At 35.5% G+C, this 25,198-nt stretch overlaps 1 protein-coding gene across 2 annotated transcripts in view; it reads left to right on the forward strand.

Annotated features, from left to right (window-relative positions):
* LOC120771554 (diacylglycerol kinase 1) overlaps positions 1-25,198 on the forward strand; it is a 195,647-nt gene that overhangs the window by 96,283 nt on the left and 74,166 nt on the right. For both annotated transcript variants that reach the window (XM_040099615.1, XM_040099616.1), the window contains exons 4-7: positions 3,437-3,513; positions 24,111-24,309; positions 24,524-24,670; positions 24,814-24,999. In XM_040099615.1, coding sequence (XP_039955549.1) covers positions 3,437-3,513; positions 24,111-24,309; positions 24,524-24,670; positions 24,814-24,999 — 609 coding nt within the window. The remainder of the gene's footprint in view (positions 1-3,436; positions 3,514-24,110; positions 24,310-24,523; positions 24,671-24,813; positions 25,000-25,198) is intronic.

The raw sequence follows: 25,198 nt of genomic DNA on the forward strand, positions 1-25,198 counted from the left end.
TACCTGGTGATTCTTCAGTAAAGCTCACAGTTTGTCAAAATGCAGTGAAAATGAAGAACCACCAAGAAGTGCATACTTGGTTTACCCTGACTTCTTTCTTGTGACTTTATTTCAAGAGCAAAGATTCTTTAGCAATCAGATACTTAGCTAAATCATTTCTATACCACCCAAGATGTTCAAAAAAAGAATGGGAAACCGAGCAAATGGATATAATTAGTGTGTCTTTAATATAGGTTTGTCGGAAGCTACAAGCAAAGGAATTTCACAGGACCAAAAGTATGAAAAAATGTAATTTATCATGATTATTCTATGTTTATCAAGAGCTACACATCTACTTAAATAATACTCAACTAAAAATACCTTGAGTGCAGCAAAACCGGATGCATGCATAAATTATGGTCAAGGTGGCAACTGCGTATACTTAGACTTGTCATTTGCAGTCACATGACATTTTCATGCATAAATTTATCAACGAAACAGTGTCATACGTAGCACGTATAGTACATACTAAGGTTTCATACATAATTGAGTTGATATCACATATGTAGATTTGCATGCTGATAAACATATATATGCTTATATATAAAAATAAGTCTCAAACATATACAAATTCTACTCTCTTAAATACATTACGAAATATAGACCAACGCCTCGACGCGCTTTACATTACAGCGTATGTATGTATGTGTATATGTAAGCGGATATTGACGCCCACACATTTTTCGCAATTTTTTGCTCAAACAGTTCATTCATTCACCATTGAGAAGTATTTATAGAAAGCGAGGCAAAAAAGGAACTTATTTTCCGCTCTGGTCTACACAGGTCATCTTACAATTTGGTAGACTGCTGTCGAGCTGACTGACTGGCGACACCTAACTAATCGCCTGCAACACACACACACACACACCCAGGCATGAACTACTATACACTATAATATGGCTGTACATATGTATATACATATACGTATATGTATGTGAACGCTGTATTGAGTTGCAACAAACAGGATACAATTAACTAATGGAAAAAGGAAGCAAATGTTGCTGTGCCACTTAAATGAGTGGGAAACGAGGGTGAAAAATATATGTGAAAGAAGTAAAAAAAGCGAAGAAATAAAATAAAATGCGATGAAAAATGAAAAGAAATGGTGGATGGCGTAAACTTTTCTTATTTATTTGCATGTGTAAGAGGGGCGGCGCTGGCAAATGATGGCTCATTGGGCAGCGTTAAACACCAAAATGTACTCAAGATAAATTGGATTGCATTACATGGTGAATGCAGGCAAGTCGCCTTTAAATTATCAGTATAAGATGAATGAGTGCCTGTGTATTTTTAATTTAGCAAATTTCCGCTAATGCTGCTTTCCATTAGAACTAAAGTGACTGTAAGCTTATTCGAAGTAGTTGCCCAAAGTTTCGAAAGAAATCCATAGTGTTGATACATAAATATTTTTTCCATTATCGAAGCAAAGAAGACATCTTCTTGTTTGTTTTGAACTTGTACGAAAATAAGAATTACTATAACTGATGTGACAACCCATTAGTAGTGATGCAAATCAATGATTAGACCTCATTGAAGCTTTGAAATAGTGGTTGGTCGTACAAAGCGATGCTTTTACTAAGTGGTGATATAAGATTAAGAACCCTGATTCCGTTCTAGATAACAGCAATCGGTCGTTGAGAGCTTGTCATGAATCTCTATGAATCTAAGAGGTGCTGTTAACAGATCTGTTGGTTTAGATTAGGTTCAATGGTCAATTCTAATAAGGATCCCACTTGGATAGTTTATAACGCCAGTCATGTTTCGTCCTGTGCTAGGACGCAAGATGATAACGGAGATCTAACTCGTAGTCCCACCGTTGAGAACGGCTAAATCGTCTTACTAGCTCATCGACTGGGCTCCCAATCGAGTCTAATAATGAAGTAGCTTGATCGGTTTCCAGTAAAGATATACACTCCTTGACTAACTTTAAGCGCAGAGTTTACGAGCTAATATCGCCGCTCTGCGGTCGAATTGAACGCTCACCTCCGCCACTGAAAGTAGCTGCTCTGAAATGCTACCGTAATATACGTAGCAGCCACTTCTGCATGGCAAATGGCTCACTGCACCTCTTCTGCAGCGACTTTTCCTAGTCCAGACATGCAGTGGTCAAGTTGCAATTACACGAGGACCCCGAATGACCCTGTTTGGACCCCTCCCTATACCCAGTTGTTTAGAGGTTGATACCATTTTTCGGTGTCGCTGTTGGTGTAGTCTGCAGTGCATTAGTAATGCTGTGAGCGCCACTATTTGGACGCACTCAGTCTGTTAAAACACATATGATAGTAGTGGGTTTGAAGAGACATTCTAGATGTCATTTTAGTCCTGGAAACTCGGTTGAGTGAAAATTTGTGTTTTACTTTTTTCTGCGAGATATTAAATTTAAATATTTTTAAAACATGGTCGTGAATGACCCGAGAATATGAAATCGACAACCGCTATCTCTTCGACGATTAAAAGCCAGCTTTCAATAGCTTCATTAGAGACCATCTGTATGCCGCATTATAGTAGCGTCAAAAAGGTAGGTACGGAATTCTCCGAACCTTTTTATACCTGGCAAGATTTCAGAGGCGATTTCATATCTTGTGACATTTTCAACTTCGTCACGAAAAGAAGTCTAGGAGGATGTTTTCGAAGCTTTTGTTGTTATTGAGAGTGATTCTGCTAAAATAGGTCTGGAGGTTAATGAGAATAACACGAAATAGAGATATGCTGGTTTTTAGCAGGAATGTAAAGGGAAATGAACTAGAAGCTGTAAACTATATTTTTGAGGCAGTCAACCTATAATATCTTGAAGCCAGGTCATGTCCTCCGAATGGATGAGAACACTCCAGCTCTGAGAGTATTCGCCACAGCACCCGTCGGGGGTAGCAGAGGAAGAACAAGATCTCCACTCCGTTGGAAAGAGCAGGTGGAGAAGGATCTGGCTACCCTTGAAATCTCCAATTATCGGCAAACAAGAAAAAGGAAGAACGACAGGCGCGCTGTTGCAAACTCGGCTATAACCGGGTAAGCGGTGTTTACGCCAATAATTTATAAAAACATATACATACATATAAAACTACACATCAATATTCCAATAATTTACTTTCAAAAAGCAAACAAATTTTCCAAGCACAAGCAGTACAACTAGTAAAATGAAATTCCCCCATAATTTCTTGTTACTTGGTTTGACTGCTCATTCATCATGCATATGTACATATGTATGTTGTGAATAGCAAAAAGCAATAATCAAATAAGTACATACACAAATAATTGCTTAATTACTTAATAAACAGTTGCTTACATTGGTTGACTCGATTAAAATGAATCGATTTACAAGTTTTGACAATTTTCTGAAACTCTTGCTGACACATTGAATTATTTTATTATGTGTATTTTATTTCCTATTTACTTGCAGATTCAACGAGAAAGCTACAGGATGTGCTGCAGGATTTTTGTGCACCACATGCCTCACCCAAATTCAATCCCGATGGGGTAAGTGAAGTTGTGATACTTGTTTTGTTGCTTAATTACTTATTTATAAGGCATGAAGCGTAAAAAGCCTTGATTAAAATGAAAATTTTATGGAGCAAGGAAGTTATTTGTTTAAGCTTTTGCAATTTCTACTAAGGAGGAAAGAAGAAAAGAAGGTTGCAAATACCCAACTGATGAGTATGAGGATTTTGAATGTCCGCAATCGATAAATGAAATAAATAAATAAATATTTGAAACTTTCTTAAAGCAGCGAAGACGACTAGCAATAATCAACTCAATTACTTTGAATTTCCACACATCGCCTCACCCTTTTCTAATATAATAAATATTGAAACAATAATTTTTTTATCATTCCCCAAGCATAAAATGCCTAAGCATGCTCATGCTTAAATTTCAATTCCCTAAACGTCACGCTCACACCAAAGCAGCGATGTTCTCCATGTCACCACTCATTCCCCCTTCTGGCACAAAGGCACTCAGGCACTCCCTCGCGAGGCTTAAGGCTCATGTGATATTTTATTACTGCATTGAGCCAAATCGGAGACGCTTAAGTGCTTAAACGTGCGCTCTTTACGCGTTGCTCGTAATTTTGTTATCTGCAGTATATGGTACACGCATAACCTTCTACACAACTACATACATACGAAAGAACAATTATACCCATATCAGCTCTTGTTTTCGTCTATGAGAGCCATAATTTTTCTCTATAGCCGAAATTGACATTTGTGTGCGTTTCATTGACATTGCCAAGATGACTGATTATAATGTTATCGTGCTCAGAAATAAAATTGCCAAAAAATAGTAAAAAAATATAAGTGGGTAGAGGGTGAAACGATATGCATTTAAAAACATTTTCAGAGAAAAAAATTTGTAAATTTGTTTGTTTTCCTTTCGGGATACCGAAATACTTCGTGATAATTTATATGCCTTTAATCTGAGTATAACTTTCATGAACTAGCTTCAAACAGATTTTCTTAGTTTAACCACGTTTTGGCTCAAATATCGGGATCCCGAAACATTTCGGGATTTATGCAAATAATATTTATAGAAGTAAATTCTGAGTATAACTTTCATAAATAAGCTTCAAACACATTTTTTTTTAGTTGAACTACGTATCGGGACCAATTATCGGGATCCCGAAATATTTCGGTATATATGCAAATAATATTTATAGCAGTAAAAGAACTGTAAAAAAGTTACAATATGCATCTAACTGATTATTTTAACCCACGTCTTTGATATTCATGTCACTTCTAGAACCGACTTCACAAGTTTTATGTAGTTTTACCTTAATAATTTCAATGTACTATGTGGTAGATCAAATAGAATGAATGAAAAATTTGTAAATTTTCTGAAATTCAATCTTGAAATCCTATTTGACCTTTTGTGGAACAATAGAATATTACAAATTTTCGGGATCCTGAAACTTACTAGAATTATAAATTAGTTGTTACTATGTATCAAACTCTAATATTTAAGAAATTTGTTGATATTTCGAACTTTCATTATCGGGATTCCGAAATTTTATTTTGGTTTTTTTATTGGAATATTACCGAGCTCGATTTTATTAAGAAATGTAGAAAATTGTACTGTTTTAATATGAATACCTATCATGAGGTCTGTTTGCAAATTGGATGATCTTATGCTTGACGTATGTATGTACATATGTATGTATTTTTTACGATATTCCTTAATCCTGATGAGGTCGTAAGACTCTAAACAAAAGGCATTGCAACTACACTAAACAGAAATATGAAGTATATCGAATTTTCATTGAATTTAAATTTTGGGTGGGTAGTAGTATAAACACAAGTAATTTTCATTGGGATCCCGAAAATTTTGAATTTAATTTCGGGATCGGGAATGCAGGTAATAACCAATTTTCAGTTTGATTTATTTTATATATATTTGGGAACGACTTACAATTTTCGAACTCGGGATCCCGAAAATTTTCGGGATTAGAAATGAAATAAATCTATTCATAATTTTTTTTATCAACACCATTTTTTTATAGCTACAAAAATTTCAAAAATATTGAAAGATTTTTAAAATCGGGATGCCGAAAATTTTCTGGATTAAAAATAAAATTGTTAATTGCTTATTCAAAATTTTGTTTTTATATAAACCAACTTATTTATAACCACTAAACTTTCAAACAGACATATTTCAAAATGCATTTCTTGTTTGGATTGACCCCTAAAAAAATTGGATTCATTGTTTTATTTTTAAATAAACCATTATTTTTGTAAGCTCAGAAATTTCAATGAGACTTATTTTAAAATTACATTTTATTTCTTTTTTTGGGCCACCCTGCATTTAAAGCATGTTCCTTTCGTGATTCGACATGCGTGACATTCAATACACATTTAATTGCGACAAATCCGTATAAATACTTCTCAACACATACGCATGTATTACTCCGATTATGCTATTTGTAACTCAGTTGTTTCAGCAATCAAATCATCAACCGACACAATAAACAATATGCTCTTAGTAATGTTTTGCATTGATCCCTTAATCCGTCTGCCACGTGTGTTTCGAGTGAAATCTCTCTGCATAAGCAATGCTGATTAAACATATCATGCAGCAAATATCTATGCACTTATGTCAATACGCGTGATATTTCGCTGAAGCTTAAGTGTGCTTAGTTGAGGTGCTCAAATGTATGCATTACATACATAAGTATTTCAATGATTTCCTGCAATGTTCTAATGCCAGTTGCGAATAATTGATGATGCGATTGAGGTATTTGCTGCTAAGCTTCGAATATGTGTTTAATGTGAACATTTTGATGAGTTAAGACAAGCTTAGGAATTTGTTTAAATTTGTTTAAATTCCTCTGTGATTAATCATCAACTAAAATTATACAACAGTGGTGAATTGAAAATGATTAATTCTAACAATTATTTGACATCGGTTTGATGACACTGAGTTTGCTTAGACAAATAAATAATTTGAGGTTAAAAATTGTAGCAGTTTACTGAAGCATACCCTAATTCATGTAGAGAGCACACTATTACAATCTTTTGTGGGACATGAAAACTGATTTTCGGCAATTAAGAGCATCTAGATGAAATTTGTCATAAATACTTGTATTAAGTAAGTTCAGATTATTTTTAGGTTAGGTTAGATTAATCTGGTAGGCCAAAGACCCAGTTTTGGTCCTTGACGATACGAGATGGAGATCAGTTATTGGGTTCATGAGCAGTAGTCATTCTTTAGGATGCCAGCGCTTGACGCGGATTTTAACAGACTCTGTGGCCTCACTGTCGATACCTCCACCATTGTATCATACTGTGGGGCCCCAGATGGTTATTGACAATGCTGGACATTTGCATTTCTTGGGGCTTTCCTTTAGCATCTCGATTATTCTTAAGTCGCAGTACTTTTTCGACAGATCTACCAATTGCAACTGTTGTTCATAGTTTAAAAATGAAGGCAAGGCCTGTTGATAATTTCATACAAATTTCTACAAAATACCACACTTCAATATAATTGTTATATCATCTCATAGCAATACATTATTTGTTCAAATTTAGTTAACTCACATCAAGCGACCATAAAAACTTTTATATTCGAAGCAAACCACAGACAATTTTGAGTGGTGAAATTTTGTACTTAAAACTTCCCTGTAATATTTTTCAAAAATATGGACATTAAAACATTAAACAATTTTACATACGAAAATACCAGTCTAGTGACGTTAACTCCACATTGAAGAAATTCATTTAAAAATGTGTTTGCTCAATGCCACCAAGATCTTTTTCGATGCTAAACAATTTTTATTAATTACTCAATTTTGAAATAAATAGACGATACTTAGCGATTATAAGAGAAATTTCTCCCCTCAGTTTATCATTTGTTTCATCTACCGTTGCGATTCACTCTCATTATTTTCTTTAAAGTATTCGGCACTGATAAGGTTGCCATGTATTTGAAATTGTTAAGTAAAAAGCTTAAAAGCTGAAAAAGGAATATCGAAATAAATTTAAAAAAGGGAACTTTTCATAAGCAATTACGTTTTAAAAGGGTTGCCACCTATTTTTAAATTTAATCAATTAATTATAAGTTAGAAATAGATGTCAAGCTTAAGCGGTTTAAGAAATTATTACAATTGGAAAAATTTTGGTAAAGGGTTGCCACCTATTTTAAAACTTAATCAATTAATTCTAACTTATAAATGTCAAATTTAAGCAGTTTAAGAAATTATTGCAATTGCAAAAATTTTGGTCAAGGGATGCCATCTATATATACATACATATATGTATATTCAATAAATTTCTTCAAACTTTGGTAGTTAATAACTGCAAAATGTGGATGTAAATTTAAGCGGGTTAAGAAGTTATTACAATTGAAAAAAATAGTCAAAGGTTGCACATACATTCAATAAATTTTATGTATTTTCTGTAGTTCAATATTACAGTTTCAAATTAAATGTATTCAAAAAATTTTCTAACATTTGAGCAATGCTGCCAGCTGCTTAAACAATTTATTTTAACTGGTTCAGCTATCATACACAACTCAAACTAATAAGCAATGAGGTATTTAAATTTAATTTTTTGTTTGGAAACCCGCAAATTGCACCAACAACAATTTTAAACGTCCATCCAATGCAAGAAAGCCACATAAATATGTAGTTGTATTCGCCTAATTAAATGAAAAATATCTCTATGAACGCCATACCGTCTAGTTAGCGCAGCAGCTTCTCACAAGGTTTCACTCTTACGCGGCACGCGCCCGCGAATGCACAATAAACGGCATTGGAGCTGCTGGCGGCACATAATTTGAGCTGATATCGGAGCATAGTTTGTTAAATTTGTCAGCTCATTTTTATTTCAACCATTTTCCTTTTGTTTTACGTCAGCGACGGACACTTGCACACATTGGCGTGAAAACGGAAGCAAGTCATGCGGCACACATTTCCTTGCCGCCACTTTTAACAAACGAGCTAACAATGTGGGTGCTCGCCTTGCACCTTGCGCCTGTTGCTCGCCAGCCAAGCCGTCGCGCTGCGCTCAGTGCCATTAATCACACGCTACCGAACGGCACACAGCTATGCGGCACTCTGGAATTGTTGAAATTTTAGACGTTTCACGTTTCTTTTGGCCACGTTGCCTGTCTTTTCTTTTCTACCGTTATGCGTAACGCATATAATTTCTCATTTGCAATGTCAAACCGACAATTTTTCATGCAAACGCATATTTTCCCGCTGCCTTATCATCTTACAGCTGTTCAACTTGTTGGCCAATTACTTGTGGATGCCGCATTGTACTACTGTATGCGATGTATGGAGAGCACGCGCGTATGACGGGGCGTATGAGTAATGTGTACAAGTTAATTTGCGTATATTGTTCGCACAATGACGGCAGTCATCTGTCTTCCAGCACCCAAATGCTAGATTGTGCTAATAATACTGTGAAAATTTAAGTGAATTAATGCTATGCGTTGTTGTTGTTGTTGTTGTTATTTTTGTTATACAGCGTAGCAAACGAGCATATGCACATCATTGCCGAATGCATTCATCATACGCCATGTTGCACCAAACTCAAATTTATTCAAATATGCAGGCGAATGTATATGCGCATGCATACCTGTGAGTACATACGTACCTATATACATATATATGTGTGTGTGTGTTTGCAGCTGGTGCAATCAAAAATATCCGGCGTGCAGGCAACAGCACCATGAAATTATTATTTCGCATTTGCAGTTGTTGTGCGAAAGGTGCAAAGACGAGGTGCGCACATAAACAAACACACACACACAGGCACCCATGTTTATTTGTTTTCTCTGCAAACTACATAAGCTCACCTGCTTACAACCACACAAACTAACTGAAACTGCAGTGTATGAGTGTGTGTGCACATATGCATATCACCCTGTGTTTTTATGTTTGTTTGTTTATGTTACACTTTAAGCCGAAAAAGCAACGCTTTGGGCGAACGGTTAAAACAAAAACTACACTTCATGGAACATATATACATACTTTTTCGTCGCACTGATTCCAGTTTTTACGAGTGTTTAGCACATAAAACTAAGCAAACATATGGTTAGCAAGCAAAGCGCTCAATAAAATTACTTTAACTGGGTGGAAAATATTCCGAAGATTAACAGGAAGTTTAGTTACTATTTCACTTGACCTTGGTGGCAATGAGAGTAAGCGAAAAACAGCAGAGGAAAGTATGGAAGATAAAATTATAATGAAGTGATTTCAAGGCAGATACAGGAAAATAAAATATATATCAAATAAAGTTTAAAAAAGTTGTATGAAGCAAATACTTTTATCAGGGTTGCCACCTTTTTTAAAACATAATTTTTTAATTCTAACTTACTATATTGTAGATGCCAAATTTAAGCGGTTTATGAAGTTATTACAATTGGAAAATTTTTTGTCAAGCGTTGCCACCTGTGTTCAAAAAATTTATCAATTTTCTAAAGTTAATAATTTTAATTTATCGATGTCAATTTTAAGCGGTTTAAGAAGTTATTACAACTGGAAAAATTTTGTCAAGCGTTGCCACCTGTGATCAAAAAACATATCGAATTTTCTAATGTTAATAATTTTAATTTATCGATGTCAATTTTAAGCGGTTTAAGAAGTTATTACCCCTGGAAAAATTTCGTCAAGCGTTGCCACCTGTGATCAAAAAACATATCGAATTTTCTGAAAATAATAATAAATGTCAATTTTAAACGGTTTAAGAAGTTATTGCAATTGGAAAAATTTTACTCAAGGGTTGCCACCTGTGTTCAATAAATTTATCATTTTTCTGAAGTTAAGAATTTTAATATATGGAAGTCAATTTTAAGCGGTTTAAGAATTTTAAGCAATTGAAAAAAAGTTAGTCAAGGGTTGCCACCTACAGATTTTCAATAAATTTTATCAACTTTTTGAAGTTAATAACTGTGTAATGCGGATGTCAAATTTGGGCTGTTTATGGAAAAGGAAATGGATTACAGTAAACTCGTATATATAAAGAGAATCACAGTAGTTAAGGGTAGTTAACTGATTTAGTGACACTTCTTCAGTGTGAAAATAAATTAACTCGAACTATAGCCACGCCTACTCCTTCTGAGTGATATCTGGTTCTTTCACCTTACAATATATAAATTAAGCAGCAATAAATATATTGGAAAGAAACCTTGCCTTCAAATTGTGGCTCCTCTCAACTAAAAGTGATCGAATTCGGCCTATAACCTTTCAAGCCACAAATATTGATCTCCGATCTAAAGCTAATCTTATAGGAATCATCACGAGACAAGTTGTATACATATATAAATGACAAGCGTGAGGAGCTTAGTTGATTTAACCAAGTTGAAGACAAACTGTCTGCATATACATATATGCCAACCAGTCCCTCAATTTTTGAGATATAAATCTGCGTCCGTATATTTCTCACTAATAAGCTGCTCATTTGTCGGAACGATGAATATCACTTTGAGCTGGAGGACAGAGTCATATTTAGAAGTTCACGCAAGTAAGGAAAGTTTTCTGAGCGCCATTCACTTGGATTCACACGAGTCTTTTACATATGGCTCAAGCAGTTTACGGCCTCCGGTCTGAGACCAATTATGCTCTGAGTAGTCAAAAAACATCCGTTTGAAGGCGAAACATCCCCTCCACAAGGTTGTACGTAGTATTTGTGACACGCCACGTAAAAAAAATTCATCAATGAAAGGAATATCGGACCACTTTAGTGAAATATCAATACAATCTTCAAAGAAATTGCTCAGATCGAGTCACTGTTACATATAGCTGCTATGCAAACTGACAGATCAAAGTTCTTGTAAGGAATCCTTTGTATTTACAAAAGACATTATAGCTTTGTAGCAACTGAAGTTTCCGTTTTTTTATTTCGATAAATTTCGAAATATATTTTTATGTCATTCTTACCCATCAATGACAACCCTGACTTTGATTTACAACCGATTCCTGCTTTATTTATGTGTTTCTCTCGCAAATATTTTTCGACTTGATTTAGCCTTTGGTTTTTTGAATTTTTTTCCGACTTGTTTTCTGCAAAAATATGTTGACTTTGTAACATATGACCTAACCCAAAATTCCTGACTATGTTTCAGTTTATTAATTATTCTGCGAGCTACAAGCAAAGTGATACATTAGTGCACATAATAACATGCATTCATACATTTAACATTTATACTTACTTATGTATGTATATATAAATAACCGCATGTACACTTACGAGAAAAAGCACATTTACGACCACAACCCAACTACAAGTGACCACTTGTAGTAAAATCGGTCAGGCAGCGAAGCAGAAATCTACAAAACTTGTACGAGAAAAGCACAACGCATAAACACACACACATAGATGCATACAAATACCTAAAGTACACACATATATATATATACATATACGGTATGCTTGTACATGTTTATTTACTTTAGCAGCCAAAAGAGCTGAGAGATTTAACACGCTTGATTAGAGCGCTTCAGTTCGGGTTAGCGAAGCATGGCCAGCACCAGCCAGTAAGTTGGGCAGCTGCCACAATTACTCATACACACACCTAAAAATAAAACTAGTGGCAACAGCTCCACAGCCACCTGAACGGGTGCCAGGTTGAGTGCCAATGAAGCGTTCCATTAACACAAAATGCCGTTACGGCGCTGACTGCAATGTTGTATCGATTTGCCAAAAGTTCAGTTTTGACACAGAGGCCAATATACATACTCGCGTGTATGTATGTATGTGTGTGTTGTTGCTGCTGACATGTTCATATAGTCAGTCATGTGGCGTACATATTGGCTTACCTGATTCAAGCCCGTCACGAAATGCCGTAAAAGATAAATTAGTTTGTTGAAGGATTTTTCAATTTGCTATGTTCGTACCGTTGTTTGCGGTGAATGTGGTGATGTCGAAGTGAGTTCACCGTCATAAATATATATGTATGTGTACTTGTGTGTGTGTGTGAGTGTTACCGGCAGTCAACACCTTTTTGGCAAGCAATTTCAACTGCTGCCGGCAATGAAACAACTTTGCAGGTGCCATATACATACATACATACATATATTTGTATGTGTGTGCCTGAGTGTAGCCAACAAGTGTGTGCCAAAAATACATTCCCTCGCTGCTAACAAGTGTTAAATAAGAGATTAAATGAAATTTGTTGAAGTGAAACGTCAAGCATTTGCAAGGAAACTTTAAGCGGATTTTGGGAGACAACTCTATGCTGTTGATAAATAAATAACTGGACACGCATACATCGAAACATATACTGTGATTATGTTAAGTGAACAAGTGTATAACTATTTTGTTTCCAAACTAGCTGGAAGTTTTTGCTCCGCAATTTTCTATGGAATATTTTCTAAGCGGTTTTCGCATGGAAATTCTCCAAATAGCAAATAAAATTTACATTATTTTCTTTTTCCTCTCAATATAGTGTTGGTATCTACTAACTTTCATTGAGAATTTAAGCAATTTAATGGTCAATAGATCTACCAGATGAATGTTGTACAACTTTTTGCATGAAAATAATGATAGTGTGATTGAAACGGAATGGGACATTGCCCGCGCACAAGGTGGGGTGCTCTTTGCTCTCTATGGATTCTGGTTGTTGAAGAGCTGCTTCCAAAACTTAAGCACCGTGGCTGCCTGGTGAGTTCCTATGCAGATGATGTAGCAGTTATGGTCAAAGACAAGTTCCTAAGTAACGTGTACGAGCTGCCACAGCGGTACCTCAGCGTTATAACAAATTGTGCGGTCGGAAGTGGTCTTGCCATCAACCAATGTAAAACTGAGATGGTTTCATTGAATAAAAGATATAAGATCCCAGTGGCACCGCTGCCGCAAATGGGAGACATCTGTCTGCAACCAGCGGATGCAGTGAAATATCTAGGGGTCGTCCTGGATCGAAAGCTTTCATGGAAGCCGAATATTGAAGAGAGAGCAAAAAAGGCATCGATTGACTTATACCGCTGTAGAGGAGCCATTGGCAAAAGGTGGGGTTTCTCATCGCAAGTGGTCCTCTGGCTCTACGACACCATAGTCAAGCTTATTATGTTCTATGTAGTCTTTGCGCGGGGGAGGGCTCTTAAAATGACCACACTTGCAAAGAAAATCGAGAGCTTTCAACGGCCGGCTCTCCTCTGCATGTGTGGTGCGCTAAAGTCCACTCCAACCATGGCACGCAACGTCAGAGAATTTGGATTCTTCAAAGAACACGTATCTGTACACTCGGATATCCTCACACACTTCGACTTTATACCGGATCATTTGGATCATGGAGTCGCCAAACCGAACTCTGATGGGTCCTTCTTTTGGCCCAAGATCGATCGCAGGAGATCTAGTGATCTCTTTACCATCTGTAAGGCTGACCTCTCCATGGTTGTGGGGCTTTTAACAGACCATTGCCCTCCTAACTTCGGTTGCACCGAAGACCTCTGAGATTTCCTCATGGGCTTCACAAACTCGTGACAACCCATACGAATATTAGAAAAACTAACATATTTCACCAAAAACCTATGACTCCAGAAAAGGAACTCAGTATTTCTGGAATTTTGAAAAAACAAGAAAAAATGTTAACTTCGACTGCAGCGAAGCTAATATACCCTTCAGAGGTGCATTTCTTTTAGTAACTATGTGTTCACTTTGTATGGAATAAATATGCTATAGCAATCTGATCTGAACATCCACGTCAAATTTAGTGAAGATACCTCGCCAAATGCGAAAGTTTCCCAAACAAGCTCTTGATTCTGATCGTTCGATTTTTATGGCAGCTATATGATATAGTGAGCCGATCTGAACAATTTCTTCGAAGATTACATTGTTGCCTTAGAAAATAATCTGTACCGAAATTCGTGAATATATCTTATCAAATGTAAAGGTTTTCCATACCAACATTAGATTCCGATCGTTCAGTTTGTATGGCAGCTATATGTTATAGTGGTCCAATATTGGCATTTCCGACAAATGAGCAGCTTCTTGAAGAGAAAATGACGTTTGCAAAGTTTCAAAACGATATCTTAAAAACTGAGGGACTAGTTCGTATATATATAGACAGACGGACATGGCTAAATCGACTCAGCTCAACATACTGGTAAGTTATATATGTATATATATATATAGGGTCTCCGACGCTTCCTTTTGAGTGTTACAAACTTCGTGGCAAACGTAATATACCCTGTTCAGGGTATAAAAAAAATTAGGAAGGTTATTTGAGGACTCTGTTTGCGTAAACCATGTATGAGCTATTGTACCGTTTTTAGGTTATCGTGATACATACATATACTTTTAGTCCTCTCATATGTTCTGTTACAGATTTTTTGATACTCATCAAAAATCTATGGGTTATTCGATAAGCCATTTTCTCTAACTCAGATCGCAAACTATAGTCAAATGGATTCAAATCAGGAATTTCAGAAGGTCAATCACATGTAGTTTTAAAGCCAGGAATACTGTTTTTAAGACACTGCTGGCTGGTTTTTCTCTTGTGTGCTGGAGCAAAATCTTATTGGCAGATCAAATGAGTTCCATTGAAGATAGTATAACTTATAGTCTTGACAGACGGCAGCGTTAATCCGGATTAACTGCGCACTTAATCAGATCCAAATTTGTAGGTGACAGACGGCAGCTATGCGAATGAAACTCTCATAAATAGCTCATTGTCCTTTTTATAATATTTTCAATGAAAATTGACAGAAGATAAACATTACGGTTGTTAGCCGATCAATTTTTACCAAACCATTTTTTATTACAAAAGCATATCAACACATTATTTTTAAAACTGCATCATAACATAGAAGTTTTATTTATATTATATTGAGAATTTGATAAACAGCTGTCAGGGTTGCTTGTATTTCATTCACAATAGATGAAAAATGGCCATTTTTAACAATGTTGCCAACGAAAATCTCACTAACTCCCTAAAATTTTGAGAGTTATTTTTGGATTCAGCAACGGAGTTAGCTGTGGTAACTCCTGAATTAATCCCGAAAAATGCAATTAATCTGGTTTAACGCTGCCGTCTGTCAATGCTATTAACTTCCTAAGTATCCTGTTGGTAAACTCTTGTTTCAGTTTTAACAGCTTTTTCCTCAGAAGTATGAGGTGCAAGATCGTTTCAGGAGACTCCCCAACAAACCATTACAATAACTAGTTGGATGGTAACCACGTTGAACTCTTGTAATAATATTCTCTACGTCTTTGAAAGTGTTTGCATAGATTTTTCTTTTTAAGAATTTCTTGAAGAGTGAACATTCTTTCATCATACCCTTTGACCGCTTGCACTAAAGAAGCCGTTTGCATCTGTTACTTCAAGCGCGTTGTCAAAAGCTGATCTGTTGACCGATGGTAGGCTTTCAAGTGGAGATCATCTTGAACAAGTCTTGACGTTGATCTAGTCGATATATACAATGGCCGTGACATGATTTCTTGATTTCTAATTAGTAATTTTCTATAATTTCTGCGCAAGATCTTAAAATGTAATACAAGATAAAAGACAGATTGTACCTAGAAATCACATAGGATGCTTTATTCGAGTTCTTTGGGAGCATTGCTTCCATTGATGTACAAATCAAGACATTTTTTAGCAAAATAAAATTTATTAGGAGACTTCACTGCGGACTTGTCTCTGCGATTTCACCGCCAAAGGACAAATGAAAATGAATTGATAGATATTTATTGTACTGAGTTCCGTAAGGCTGTTATTCTGCAAGAAGTATTCGAAAAGTCAAAAAGGTTATTTATAATAGCAAGAACTCACTTCAATTTTGAGCTTTCACTGACTTAGCCATAGTATCATCTGAGCTAACTATCCACAACAATTCAAAATTTAATTAAATCCTCTTACCAACAATCCTCAATTAGCTAACTTCAAATCTCCACTCAACTGAAACTTTAATACAAAATTATTGTCAATAAATCATAACTGATCCATAAACACCCAACCACTTTTAGCCGCATCACTCAACCCAACGCCGGCAACGCCCACCGGCTCAATCAAAAGGCTTTGCGCAATCATCTTTACGATTAGCAGTGAGGCATAAATTTGTAAACTTCATGATTTATTGGCGAAAATGATTAGTTTTAACCTTAGCAGCAAGCAACTCCAAGATCTCTATTTACCTGCCCCACTAACCGCTGCTCTGCTATCTCTCTTGTGTCAAGCAGTGTTGCTTTGGCAACTGTAAGGGCGTACTTCAAAGTGCAGAATCAATATTATATATTTGTCCAAGATTGTACATTCACACAAACCTACAACAAACACAACGAGCATATGTACTAGCTTTGGCTGGCAGGCGTACTTTCGTGAAATCTACGAACTACTACGCCCTCTGCGGAGGTAATTGAAGTGTAACTTTATTCGACTTGACAGATTCTAACCAGAAGGCGTTTTCATTATTCGAAATCCATTAGAAAAGCTGTCGATACGAATTTGTGTTAGTACAGCGTTGAGTGAATAAGAAAAATATATTCGAGGACTGGAGCGCGTATTTTTATACAAAATAAAATTACGGTAACTGCTGAGTAAGAAGAAGCTTTTTCGGCTTTAAATATAATAAAAATTTATTATGGAAGTTAATATGATTTTAAACAAAATTTAAATCTCAGCAAGTTGTAAAGATCAGCACTTTTTTTTTTTAAATTATTTATTATAGAGTCTTTACTAAATCTACTACGATTCCCTAGGCTATAGCCTCAAATTAATAGTAGTTTCACAAATACTCATGAAAAATTAATTTATCCTTAAATTTGAATTCACTTATTCTTTATTGACCACCGACAGCTGAGAACATAGTGCAACAAAAATCGAACTAAACGCGGATATAAAATTTAGAACTTCGAAAAAGTCTCTAAAACTAAACAGAATTCATGCTTTAGAAAAATCAAGAACTGAAAGAATTGCAAGATCAATGGTTTTTGATTTCTTCACTGACCATCATTTAGGTTTTAGTCTAGTCTACAACAAAACCATAAGCTAAAGCGATGAAAAAGCTTTTAAGAAAGTAAATTCAGTACTGCATCTAATTCAGTCAGTTCTTACTTAATAACTTTCACTACGTCCATAGCCTTATATTCGATACTAAATCAAAATATTAACTTTGGGTTTGATTCCTTGGCTGGCAATCGATTGTTAATTGGTTTGAGTCTAGACTATAGCCAAAGCTGAAACCAGGATGATAAACTATGTATATCTGAAGAGAGTAAAGCCAAACCTAACTGAATTTCGAGTAAAAGTGAGTTTGTGTGTAGGCTATAAACAACTGTTTGTAAAATAAATAAAATCCAAATATTTCTCAGTTTAAGTTTCAAGTAACAAACCATCACCTTGAAGCCATACAATTTTTTAAAAATAAGTATTTTCAAATAAAGAAAGATTCAACATTATTTACGATAAATATTTTCGCTGAAAATGAAAATGTAAAAAAAACAACAGCTACAAATTCACTTTTCATTCACGTCTCCACTTTAAGCCAATTACGAAGCCAATAAAAATTCCAACCAGTTAAATGAACTGAATAAAAATCAACGATCACCATGATTTTCATTAAAACATATTTGAATTCAACTTTACTTGCTCACTGCATTCTCTTCAACTGTCAAACAGTTTCATGTTTCCAATAACTCAACAATACAAATAACAAAAAACAAACGTAATCTCTAACCTTATTCGAGTGCTGGTCCGACACGAAAATGCCTACAAGCCTGTAGTGTTTCAATATTTGTCGTTCAGCGTCAACAGAGTGACCGCAAGTATGAAAATAGAGAGGTTTTCGTTTGGAGTAAATTCATGTTATAATGGTTGCTAATGGTTTAATGTTGCTTTTATTATTGTATCAGCAATACGTGATGCTGGCCATGAAGTGCGTAAATTTTATCGAAAACAAGGCTGCCTATCGGAAGAACATATGGGATCTATAGATGACGCAACATGCTTATTACTCTATTGTTCGAACTTCAATCCGAGAAACGTTCTCAGCGACCAAAAGCGTCTGAAGATGCGGAACTGAAATCATTTTTCATGTCAAAGAATATGAAAGCATTTCGATTCCAGAAGCTCGTTGAATAAGAGTTCAGAGAATCCTTGGAAATCACATAAACAGCCATTTCAATAATTTACAGCCGAATACATTGAAGGGCTGCGAAACCAATATACATTGAAAGAAAAATTTGCATGTCAAACTGCAAGAAATCATAGATGAAACCTGTCCAATCGGCCAAATGAACGGCAAAGACTTATATCTAAGATGTCATTTGTTCAATTCACAGCCTTTCGTAAAGCATCGTAAAATCGTGAAATTATAAATTTTTACACTTGTTTTTTTATAATTTTACGATTTTACGATGCTTTACGACAGGTTGTGAATTGCTCAATTGTAATGTTCTGTTCGGTGGGTTCAGAAAGGTGTGCCACATTATGAGCTTCTAAACCGGGTAAAACCATTCATTTCAAACACTACCGAAGTAAGGTAGGTAGGTAAGTTAAGTGAAATAGTAATTTCTCTGTTTTTCTAAGTTGGCCAAAAAATTCGAAATATTTGACTTCGAACTAACTGAAAACATTATTGCGGTATTTCATTTATTGAAAAAAAGTAATTTTATCATTTTTCGAAGCTAGCCAACATAATCGAAATATTTGACTTCGAACTTACTGAAAAAAAATTTTTGGTATGCCATTTATTAGAAATATAAAAAATATGAACACCATTTACTTTTTCTTCTAATTATAGGGATATTATATATTTTTTTGTCCAAATAGCTGCTATAAGGGGTCAAAATTGATCTTCGAAAAATAGGAAAATGTTACTCTTTCTTTAATTGAACACTCCTCTAACCGAAATTTTTGAACTAAAGCAAAAATTAATTTCTCCGCTTTTCGGAGTTGGCCAACAAATTCGAAATATTTGACTTCGAACTTCGAAATTTAACTTATTGAAAGCATGTATGCAATAAAAAATATGGGCACCATTTACGTCTCATTATAGGAATGTTTTATATTTTTCTGTCCAGAATGCTATAAGGGGTCAAAATCCATTTTCGAAAAGAAGAAAAAGGTTACCTTTTCTTTAATTTAATAGTCTTTTAACCGAAATTTTCGAACTAAGACTAAATGTGGTTCAGTTTTCAACGAATTCACGTATTTTTATGATATGATCCGAAATCATTTTCGTTAAGTTCAATTCGGTTGAATCGGTTGGAATACTATGTATTTCTGAGCTGGGTTTCCGAACACAACTGTACCTGAAACTGAAGTTATGATTTCTGATGCTTGAGTAATGATTTCCCAGAAACTCCGTTATTTTATACTCTATTTAAAGGATGGTGGTTGTATGATATTTGCTAAGCCTGAGTTCACATTTACATAAGTTCATACACTTGTATTACTTTATTTAGGGATTTACCACATAACATAAACACATTAGTAATTAAGTACTTGTGCTTACGATAGTTAGAACATTGTGAGTAAATTTTCTTGTTAGTCATGATCTTTGTGGTCATCCGCAGCAGCACACTCGGACGTGGCAACAAACCAGCATACAAACAAAAAGCGGCAATTAAGCCGCACTTTCATACACACATTCATTTGATGATAGCACGTTTCCAACTACTTACTTACATATTTATAAGTACATACCTTCTCAGTAATACATGCCACCTACGATTGCGTTATGTATTCACCGCTGTGGCAGGTGGTAAGTGATATATGCAGTGAGTCGCAAAGTGGTAAGTGGCAAAATGAATTTTCCACTTCATTCGCTTATATTCTAATTAATGACTTTATGGAAATTACACATGTATAAGTGAGATTATTGTTGTAGTTGTAGTTGTAAGCTGAGAGTTAACGGTGGTGATATTCTCTCTATTTTACTTTAACCAGCATTCGCATAATTTCGCTTGTTACTCCGTAACCACAGCGTTGATGATTTCTTATATGCAAGAGCTAATATACATATGCAAGTATACATATACATATGTATGTGTGTATGTGTGGATGTTGGCATACAAGCTAACAAGGTATTTACGTGTATGGCAGCTACCTGATAATGTAATAATTGAAATTGTTGCTCGCCAATTTCGTGTTGGAAGCCAATGTAACTATTTTTTCATGAGCTTGCTGGTTTTCGGACACCGTTCTTATTTCATTTGCTCTTATCTTAAATAAAATACTCAGTTTTCAAGTGCTAATTGAGCACGATAGGGCTGCACTACTACCTACCAGTTTTCAAACAAATTTTTTTCAAATTGAATTTTAGAAATATTGAAAGTAGTATTAGAAGTTGATATGGACGTGAGAAGAAATACTGAATCTCAATTCTGGCCATCTCGTCTTCCAATTTTTTTACATTTGACCCGGCTATAACCGCGTAAGCGCTGTCTACGTCAATAAAGAAAGAATAAGAAGATCCTGGCAGCCTCATTATCCTTACTGCAACCATCATATTTACAAGAACATCTTATTTGTATATATGTATTTAGGGTTTGGTTGCTTTATGGATCATCTCTTAGCTATAAAATACTCGCAACAGTCCTGCGCGCCATTTCACCAAATACCTCACACCAACTCAACACCAAGATTTGAATTTTTTTTAAAGAATTTATTAAATTATTAATTTTTGTAATGAGAAAAGGTGGCAACCCTTCTATAAAAAATAATAAGTATAAGTAGCTGTTGCTAAAAGTAATTTATTCTGATAACCATGTTTTAATAAATCGTTAATCCACTAAGTTTTTGAATTTCAATTTTAAACAGGTGGCAACACTTCATAAAAATATTTGTCGCTGTAATGCGTTTTCATGTTTTTAAGTTACAGTTACACAAATTACAATTCTTTTTATATTAAAATGCTCTAGCAACCTTATAGGTTTTTTGTTATAAACCAACTCAGAATTGCAAATAACAAAATAAGCAAAGAAACATACGATTGGCAATATACTTGTGCTATTGTTTCATTACTCGTCTAAAGGGTTTTTTCATTAAAAAAGCTTTCACAAGTTTTTGAATTTAAATTTGAAACAGGTGGCAACTCTTCATCAAAATATTTTTGACTGTAATGTTTTTACGTTTTTAAATTACAGTTACACAAATTATAATTCATTTCATATAAAAATGCTCAAGCAACCTTACAGCCTTGTTATTATAAACCAGCTGAGAATTAAAAAGGACAAAACAAGCAAAGAAAAGTACGGTTGGCAATATACTTGTGCTATCCTCTTATTACCACGTCTAAAAGGCTTCTTCATTAAAAAGCTTTCTTATAGCACGAATATGAATATTTAATCAGGAACTCTTTCCAGTTATAGCACATTTAGGTAATTTACTTCTTAAGTGAAATATTTGTTGTCAAGTCAAAAATTTTTCCAAGGCGGCCCTAGCACATTCTTATTCTCTTAAAAAATACCGCAAGTTTTAAAAATAGTAAATATATCTCCTCAGTTTTATTTTCCAATTTTAAACGCATAGTATATATCTGCTCCCTGTTTTGCCACCTGAGTCATAGTAATGAAATTGTCATAGTTTCCATATCTAGTTGTAACAAAAGCGCCAAAATTCCACACTCAAAACTCAATTGCTGCGCACAAAATTCACAAATTGTGCAACTGCATTGCGGTAAATATACATAATTGCAACCTTTGACATGCCAAAACTGTTCGATAACATTTGCATACGCTTGAGTGTATGGAACCGTGAGAGAGGTTGCAACCTACAGCAGCTTTGAAATGTTAATTGAGTTGAAATCACCCATTACCTGGCCATTTTGACGTTCATTTGATATTCACATTGTAGAATACATACATATAAATTAAAATATTTTAATATTTAGGCAAACTTTGAGAATGCAGTTGACTGCAGAGCGAATTAAGTCTGTGCACTGCTTTCAAAGTAAACAGAGTCGCACAAAATGTTATAAGTAGATATTTGTCCTCTACTACTTAATAACGATATGTTTGACATAAAAATATTTTATTTTCAAACTATAAATCCGGCTGTGAAAGTATTATGCATAAACAAATAATTTCGTTTACGATAACTGCGGGTTGAAGGATAAACTTGGCTTGATAATGAGTTTCCGTCACTGCCCAAGAAAAATCAATCATCAAGGATTGCTATCCTAAGTTTAGACGTGCTGAAATGAGCACCGTAGACGGTGAACGTAGTGGATGTCCAAAAGAGATTGTTACCGACGATCAGAAATCCCAAAAAATAATTTTAGATGATCGTAAACTAAAGTGGTTCGAGGTGGCAGACAGTACAAAGATATCAACTGAACGTGTACATCATATCCATCACGAATAGTTGATATGAGAAAGCTCAAAGTGGATACGGCACGACCCGAGTTTTTCATCGATATGTGACAATGACTGATACATGGCTCCATCATTTAACTCCGAAATCCAATCAACAATCATTTGAGTGGACTGCATACAATGAACTCGCTCCAAAGCGTAGAAAAAAAGAACAGTCGGCAGCAAAGTTTATGGTGTCTCTATTTTGGGATTCCCATAGAATAATTTTTATTGACTACCTTTAAAAAAAATCACTATCTGTTGAATATTACGTAGTGTTATTAGACCATTCGAAGGACGAAACTGTCGAAAAATGGCTGCATTTAAAGATAAAGAAACTGCCGTTTCATTAAGACACATGCACCGCATCACAAGTCTGTGAAAACAATGCCAAAAATACATAAATTGATCTTCGGATTTCTTCCACTCCCACCGCATTCTGTAGATCTGGCCTCCAGCGACTTTTTCCTGTTATCAGATCGCAAGATAATGCTCGATGGTAAAAATTTTATTCGAATGAAGAGGTAATCATCGAAACTGGAGCCTCTTTTGAAGCAAAGGACGAAACATACTATCTAGTTACAAAAACGGTATAGAAAAGTTGGCGGGTCCCTATAAGCAGTGAATCACTCCTGAAGAGAAAGAAAGAGATTGGAATGCAAATTAATAGATAATAATAATAATTGGAACGTTTTACTTATCATAGTTAGAGTGTCCGAGAAAATTTCATAACTCTCAGAGAAACCCTATTGCCGACTTGACAGCCCTTGACTGGATAAAAAAAATCAGGCTCGGTTCCGGTTAGGCAGACCCGACTATCGTGGAAAATGTTTCGGAGAAACCCTCGTCTCTTTTGGAAAAAAAAAACTAACACAGTCGATTTCCGCAACCTTCTGTCGAGTCGAATTTTTGAACTTTTCAGCACCTTCTTCATCATCAGTAACCAACCGCTTAAGCAATGGATCGATTTTCGTGCGATTGAGCAACGATTCGCATATTGCAATTCGGTCTCGATGATTTCCATTGTCTTATCGATATTTTCCTCATTGAAAAATTAGCTTTGAGAAAAGAATTTAACCGCACACACCTACAAAGAATATGCGGTAGAAACACTCAAATCTGTATTACAAATCCAACGCCCGCGAATGGGCAATTACACTAAATATAATTTCGCAATCTACTATAATAAGCGAGTAAGACCCACTTACAGAAAGTAAAATGGAAACGAGAATTGAAAATAATGCAATTCGGTTTTTGGTACGCTTTTAAGCAACTTGATTACTTTAAATTGAATTTCACAAAGTTTTCATTTCAATATATAACGCTATTTTTTTCTTGCTTCTTTCGCAGGACATTGACTACGATGGCTTTCGCTGCTTTCTCGATGCCTTTCTCGACTGCGAGACACCAGTCGACTTGGCCAAACATCTATTCGTTTCCTTCCTCAAGCCGAACGTCACACAGTCACAGCTGCATGGCAAGGCGCTCAATCAGATGGCAGCCATTAGCAGTACGACGGCGTGTGCGGCCGTCACATCGCACACGAAGGGTGAGTCAGAGTCAAAGTGTAGGAGTGGCAGCAACACACTGCAGGCGTGTGCACGAAAAGTGAAAGCGCAGCAATGGCCACTGACTATTGCAAAAGTGTCACTTTAAATTGGCTGCAATAAATATATTTTCTATTCCGCATTTAATACCATTCCTTTTGCTTTCTTCTATTCTCTCTTTCCGTTTCTTTTTTTTATTGTGTTTGGTCAATCAAGGCTCCATACCGAATATCAGCAGTATTGCTGAAATTGCAGCGCCGGCGGCAAGCGAAGCGCGTCACACCTTCGTGGAGAAGATTCATGGCATCACCGATAAGCTGCACTCATTGAGCGGCCATTTGACACATGATCCCAGCAAGACGGGTGAGTCACTGCAACGAATGAACAATTTTTGTTTAAATATTATACTTTTTGATGATATTTTCTTCCTGAAATTCAATTTCGCTTATTGTCACATCTTTATTTCAATAATCTTTTTTCTCTGTGTTACTTTCTCGCCATTGCAGGCAGCGTACATCCGATGGTAACTGTTACGCCCAGTCCGCTTGCGAGTGGCCCGTCCATATTCCAGAGCAGCGCTGCGGCGCGCCGTTCCGTCGACTCGAGTCCATCGCATTCGCAAGCGAATCATTCACAGATGTCACGTAACTCATCAAAGAAGAGTAACAATTCGGTTAATTGCAAAATCGAAAGTGAGTATAGACATTTATCTACATATGTATGCACTTAACAGGTTATAAATTTATGTGCATAAATACCGTTAACTTTTTAAAATGTTGTTAAATTAGTACCCAACCAATTTAGTTGGAGAGAACTAACTTGGCTGAACAATTTTACAAAATGCATAATAATTTTTTCCACTGAAATCCGATTAAGGCCCAACGATCCTAT

Source organism: Bactrocera tryoni, chromosome 3 (genome assembly GCF_016617805.1).
Source record: "Bactrocera tryoni isolate S06 chromosome 3, CSIRO_BtryS06_freeze2, whole genome shotgun sequence".
Taxonomy (NCBI): domain Eukaryota; kingdom Metazoa; phylum Arthropoda; class Insecta; order Diptera; family Tephritidae; genus Bactrocera; species Bactrocera tryoni.